At 41.1% G+C, this 6,786-nt stretch overlaps 1 protein-coding gene across 1 annotated transcript; it reads right to left on the bottom strand.

The window, feature by feature from the left end:
- Positions 1-6,042: 6,042 nt before the first annotated feature.
- LOC116805293 lies at positions 6,043-6,388 on the bottom strand. Its single transcript, XM_032736391.2, has 2 exons — positions 6,346-6,388; positions 6,043-6,280 (listed from the first exon to the last, which is right to left on the bottom strand). The coding sequence occupies exon 2, from the start codon at positions 6,273-6,275 to the stop codon at positions 6,135-6,137; it is 141 nt and encodes a 46-aa protein (XP_032592282.1). The 5' UTR covers positions 6,276-6,280; positions 6,346-6,388; the 3' UTR covers positions 6,043-6,134.
- Positions 6,389-6,786: the final 398 nt, after the last annotated feature.

Raw genomic sequence — 6,786 nt, 5'->3', positions numbered from 1 at the left:
AAATTACTTCCGCGACCTTTGTGAAGTATCCTTTTGGGTCCTGGGCAAAGGTGTTGGCCAATGCCGCTGCACTTTTTATTCGGCATAATGTTAGTCCTTTTTTTACCTTATGACAAGAGACGCGAAAAAAATGTGCTTGCAGATACTTTGGCTATGGTCAAACGGCGACGCACATCCGCCAGTCTTTTTCCGAGTCCTTTTTATCCGCCTTTTGCACAAAAACCAAACAAAAATCTACATATAAATAAACATTAAAATATTTGGCGAGCAACAACGAAACACAAGAAAAAAGGTGAATAAAATCATGAAAAGTTTTGCCGGATTGTTAAGAGTCTATGCTCAATACCAAAATTGCGTTGCCAGACAACCAAAAAGCAGTCAAAACCCTTGGGTAAGCATACAAAATATAATTAAATAACTGAATTAAAGATCAAAAAGCAGCTTGAATGGATTTTTAAAAAAATATTTTCCAAAATGTTATTTGCCAAAAAGTGTATTCAAGTTTCGATGTGGTACACAATTAATTGTGCTCTAAGGTTTATCATAATTCTCCTTTACTTGTACACATTTTTACATTCAATACGACACCGGAAAGTCGAAAAAATTATGTGATTTTCTTTCCGTGCTTCGCTGCTGCTGCCCACTTCTGCTAGAGGATTGTTCCTATTATCATGATGCCTATTGTTAACATTTTTTTAGGGATACTTACAGCTATAACACAAGTTTTGTTGTATTGAAAAAACGAACTAATAATAAATAACTAAGTGGGTAAACAAGTGGTCCAAGTAATACTCCACTCACGAGAGCTTTTGGATGACAAGTTTCCTGTACTTAATAATCATTGCTACTGTATGTTTATAATTAAATTATATTAATTAGTTGTTAATTATTTGGATTATGGTGTGCCTGGTCTAGCAAATACCCTGCACTTAATAATCATTACTTTTGCATTTAAATAATAAATTATATTTATTACTCAATACTTATTCGAGTTGGGGTGGATATGAAATTATAGAGTAGAAACTTGATCAAATAAATATTCAAATTCAAAAATAGATTGGAATACTAACAAAGCAAGATAAGAGCACTTATAACAAAACTATCATTAAATTGTCGTAATGCTTTTTGGTATGGCCACATTTCTTCTTCAAATCTTTCCCTAGCTCCATTTTCCTCTTCTTAATCGCTTTGGCAAGAAATCAAAGTAGAAATCATTTAAATGGTTTCTAAAATTGTCACTTTTGATTTGTTTTTTCTTGATAGGGCAAAACTTTGAATTTATATCGCTTGCATTTTGGAGCGTTTGAACGGCGATGACTTTACCGGTCTATTGCGCAGATCCTTGCGTATCCTGCTGTAGCTTTTTCTTCTTCTATTTTTTTTTCGACTGTAGCCCACATTTGGGCGTTGCTTGCATTTTCTTTGGCATTTTGTGGCGCAAAATGATTTCATGTGAAGCGGTGATTATTTTCACCTAAAACTCGTCCCGCGCACGGCCCCCGTGTCCGGCCTGAACAGTTGCAACTACAAGCACAAGGATATTTATGGGCATTGAGCGTGTTCCGCCTCCTTGGGCTCTGCTCGCGCACACTTTTCAATGGTTTTTGGTTTTGGTTTTTGGTGTGTTTTTTTCGGTGTCTTTGGCCGGTCGTTTCGACTTCGATGGCTCCGTTTGTATTTATGTCTTCGTCTATAAATCCATGTCTTCAGGAGCACACACACTGAACACCACTGGCTTACTCCTCGCCCCCTCCTCGCTCAAACTTGCTTGCATCTTCATGTCAAAGCGTAGATTTATAATTTTCGGCTGCGTCGCCCAAGCGACGGCCAATGCAATGCATCGCAGGGCCAACAAAATAATAAAAAAAAATACAAAAAAAATGAGAATGAAATCCGAAAAGAAAGAAAGGGTCAGAAAACCAGCCAGAATACGAGTAGTTCCTGCTGCTGCTCCTGCTGCTGCTCCTGCCGCTCCTGCTTCTGCTCATGCAGCGGTTCTGCCTGTCGAATTCCATGAATTATGATTTTTGATTGAAGTTGAGTTATTGCAATTCAATTTATTATAAATGCGGTTGCTACTGCGAACCTTGCGCTCACCCCCTGTCCAACTCTACCCCCTCTGCCACCCCCTCCCACTCTCTTTCTCTCTCTCTCCTGTCTACTTTCTGTTGCTGACACTACTCCTCTACCCGCCTGGCGGTCGTCGCCTGCTCAGGACATTGAACTATGAGTTCTTGGCGTGGCCAAATTTCCGTGTGTGCTTTTGTGTATGTGTGAGTGTGTGTGTGTGTGTGTGTGTGTGTGTGTGTGTGTGTGAACCGTTTTCGACACTTTTGCAAAATTTATTGCCGATTATTTTTACATTTCTTTTTCAATTTGTATGCCTTCCCCCAGGTCTCCCCTCAAGCATTTTTGTTTGCTTTTTTTATGTGCCGCGATAATTATTTTTAACAGTTTTGTTGATTTTTCATTGATTATTTCTTGTTCACTCTGAAAAAATAACTTTTTAGGTGCATACAACGAGCATGTCGTATGACATATATTCGTAGAAAATCTTATCACAAATGAAATAAAGCGACAGATGGCGATAAGCAATTCATGGAACTCCGCACAATTTCCGAACAACTATATTACAGAGATATTAATGCTGTTTTATGGACAGTTTTATATCAACGATTAATTAAGTTTATCAAAAAAATAAATATATATATATATTTAAGTAAAAAGGTTCATAAATCAGAGCACCATGTTTTATATAAAATATACATTTAATATAATAATATATCACACTCGCAATTGTGGATTGATAACTCTCCAAAGAATGATAACTACTCGATGCATAAATATCCGTACACTAACCCTTCAGATCATGAATAAACACAAATCTTGTCCATAAGCAGCTGCTAATTTTTGATATATGCTGGGGATGCCATTTATAATGGTGCATATGCATGGAGTCGACTGTTGTCGTCGATTGGCGCTGCATAAATCAGAAATGAGCCAAATGGTCAGCCGGCAAACATTTCTCATGGGCACACATGACTTGGCTGTGCAATTAAGAGAAATATATTAGTCTCGCAGCTGATTTAATTATTTAACAATGAAGTCCAAGAGCGAATGTTTTATGCGCCATCGCGGAAGCTCAATTGCGTTGAATGCGCCGGTATCCTGCGACCAGGACATGGCCATGGTAAACAAGTAAGCAAGCGCAGTTTTCAGCAGAGGTTCCAGATTCCACATCCTGTTCCAGCTAAGCGGTTCAGACAACCGCATCACATTTAGACAAAGGCATCAAGCGGGCAGGCAGTGTGTGTGTGTGTGTGTGGAGGTGTAGGATCTGTAATTGCAGCAACGCGCATAATTCATATCAAATGACCATTTTAAAATCCTTTTATTTCGTTTCGTTCCCGTCGTCCTCGAGTGTTGTGGGGGCTTTGCCCGCCACCCGCCCACAAAATATTTGAAATAATAATTCTTCGAGATAAATTACGCTCGAAAAACAGGTGTGTGTTTGTGCGCTCTGCACTAAATTGCCCAGGACCTGCTGTTCGTCCTGCTGGCGGGTTCTAGTTATGGTCTTAGTGCTGGCATCCCAGCGCGAGACAATGACACACAGCCGCAACTACAACAACAGGCGCTAACCTAGCCCACAACCTGCTCTCCCCGCTGCATGCTCAACAACCACTTCGAGTCCTGCAACAGGATCCGCTTTTCCATTCGAGCGCTCGTGCAATGGCAGTCGGTCAGTGGACAGTTGTTGAATGGCGAATGGGCTGAAAGTGCTCGACTGCTCTCGTCTGCTGTTCCATCCCATTTTAGTCCGCCTCGTTCTGCGTTTGGCATTTAGCATCAGGAAATTATGCTGACGCTGCCAACCGGCCAAAGCTCGGAACGGGGCAATCAGCGGCGTCTACAGATGTGTGCATCCATGTCCCTTCTATCTGTCTCATATCTGAGCTGCACTGTGCAGCAGCGCCTGAGCTTCTTCTCCTCGCTTCTGTTGTCCTCATTAAACATATACACACTTGCACACACACACACACACACACATACACAAACACGAAGCAAGTCCACGACGCCCGCTCTAATGAGTTCCCGGGCCCCATGAAAGGGCATATGTTGTCCTCAGCTGGGCGGACTTTTGCCTTCAGCCCGCTCTGCCTCCTGGCTTGATTGCCAGCCCACTGGCCCGTCTGCTCTGTCACACATCTGGGTGAAAATTATGGCACATTTCAAATATATAGTACCACATACACTGAGAGAATCGTTTCACATTTGAACCATTAACTTTTATTGTACAATCTGCAATTTAACAACTATTTTGTATTTAATATTATTTGCTTTGTTTTACATTTCCCAACTTCTCTTAGACAGTATTCTACTCGATTCAAGTCACTCAACAGACTTAAAACCCTTGTCAAACCAATTTTGCAACACTTTCTCTTTAATAATATTAATATGCATCTTTTGAAAATTAAGAATTTTAAGCTAACAACACCTTCCAAAAAAACCAAATTTATAATGGAACAAATATAAAGTTAATAATAAAATAATGAAAAGATCTCAAAGATCATCTTAATTTTTGGTTAGATAAAATCAAATGTCGAATTTAATGATTCAATTTGAATAGTTCAAAGAGATTGTCGTGTTAAGTTTTTATTTTTATGAATGCTCTCTAATTATTTTCCGTGTATTTTGCATTGCAAAATGTGCCTAGCTACGCAGCGAGAAAGAGAACGCGATAATCGCATAAAAGTTTACATTTATGATGCTCTAGCTAGGTTTGGATAGGTCCAGAGCTCTACGGCGTACACACACTCGCACACACACACACACACACACGTACATAGTACGAGTGGCAGTCACAAATACCTCGGCCGTAAAACATTTGGCTGACGGCAGCATACAAAGACTGACGGACGGACAGCTGTTTGCGGATGGAGAACGGGAGCCGTTCTGGGTTCGTTGCTGGGTTGGTTGGCTCTACGTTGAGCTAGGCTGAAATGCATTTGTGCAGCTGCAGAGATGGAGCCGAGGTGGCAAGGACGGGCGCACAAATGAGGAGGGACGAAAACAAAAAGGCGCGAAAATCCATTCGCACATAAAATGCGCCGCAGTGTGCATTATTTTAATGTCACTGATAAATCATTTTTATGTCGGTGCTAAATCAAAAGATGGACGAGCAAATGCCGCATTTCAAGCGTACCAGCCCGGCCAACAGTACGGCAATCCGGGTAAGAGTACGGTCTGGGGAAGTGGGGAGCAGTTGGTGTCACACATGCAGTCAGCGAGATGTGCTGGAAGGTAAAGGCCACTAGCGTTGCATTCGTCCATTAAAATGCGCTCCGGTGTGTCCAAAACACAAGCACAAAGGTGCACCCCACGCCACGCCACGCCACGCCACCCAAGCACCAACGCCCAGCCGAGCCACGTTTATTTATTATTAACACAAAAAAGACCCCGAGGACGAATTGCAGTTGGAGCGAGCAAGAGAACGAGGACAGCCTCCGGGCCTAGGAGCCCAGTAGCATACCAGTTATTCTACCCTAAACTACCTTCCGCCCAACCCCACCGTATCCTGCTTCTATTAGGCACTCCTTGTGGAACGCGCAAGTGCGCTGAGTGGCTCATAATTCGTCGTCGTCGCTTCTCCACTGCAGAAATTCATCTGTTTGTGGTTCAAACACGTGCCGTGCCAGAAATAATGTGCGCCAGAATCAGCAGCGACTAATGGGGCTATAAGGCCACATAGCTCCACGACACCACCCCAACAGCCCACCACCCCCAGCCCGGTCTACCCCATTATGGTCTTCCAGCATGGGAATTAGGGTTAGCTCATAGCTGCACAACTGCGCCCAAATGTATCCCATGGAATATGCATCGCATTACCGAAACTTCCGTATTGGAGCACTAGTTAAACATAAATGGTACCATCTATAAGGAGATAGACTGATCAAATAATCCACAAATAGTTGTAATTGACTGATATATCGACTTGCTGAGCTATTTAAAATATTGAATTATTCAGTTTTGTAGGGATGTGATCCAAAGAAGTATTTTATTTATATATAGTCAAAGCTAATTTCCAGGCGCACATCAATTTTCCAGATTTGTTGTAAAGCAAATGTGTCAATCTATGAAGTCAATCTGCGTAGCAAAATGGGAACCAATCGAATTGTAGCACAGATAACACCAAATACGATGAATGCGGAGCGAACTTCCTCCTTCGCCCGCTCTTCGACCTGATCTAGCTCAAGTTCCTTAAGGCGCATCATGGTAACTACAAAAAACACCAAATAGATTGAGGTAACTTGGAATTTTCAATAGCTATTATGCATTGCTTACCGAATCAGTTGTGTTTTTTTAGTGGTTTGTATACGATTTTGTTTTTTAATGAGATTTTGAATATTTCCTATTGTTACTCGATTCTCAACAAACACTATTTCAAAACTTTGACAAACTGTACATGGACAACACAATATCGATAGGGAATTCAGGTTGACATCTGCATGTTTATTTATAAAATTTGTTGATTGTCATTTGAGATTTGAAATATGTAAATATATACGTTAAGATAATAATAATAAATCTGATCCACAGGCAACAGATGCAATTACCTTCATAGTCGCGATTAACTTCCACTTAACTGTGATTTGAATAAATGGCAAATGTTTGGCGACCGCTCAGCTCGCAAGTTGCTCGGAAAGTTACTTAAAGCTGACAAGGGGAATGTAAATCAAATAAACCAACCTCATTAACATATTATCAGCATCAAATTGTGACACG

Source organism: Drosophila grimshawi, unplaced genomic scaffold, assembly GCF_018153295.1.
Source record: "Drosophila grimshawi isolate 15287-2541.00 unplaced genomic scaffold, ASM1815329v1 contig_1377, whole genome shotgun sequence".
NCBI classification, from domain to species: Eukaryota; Metazoa; Arthropoda; class Insecta; order Diptera; family Drosophilidae; genus Drosophila; species Drosophila grimshawi.
This window is presented reverse-complemented; position numbering and strand designations above follow the sequence as displayed.

Coding starts and splice junctions, on each gene's coding strand:
- LOC116805293 (XM_032736391.2), bottom strand. CDS start 6,275: ATGATGCGCCTTAAGGAACTTGAGCTAGATCAGGTCGAAGAGCGGGCG.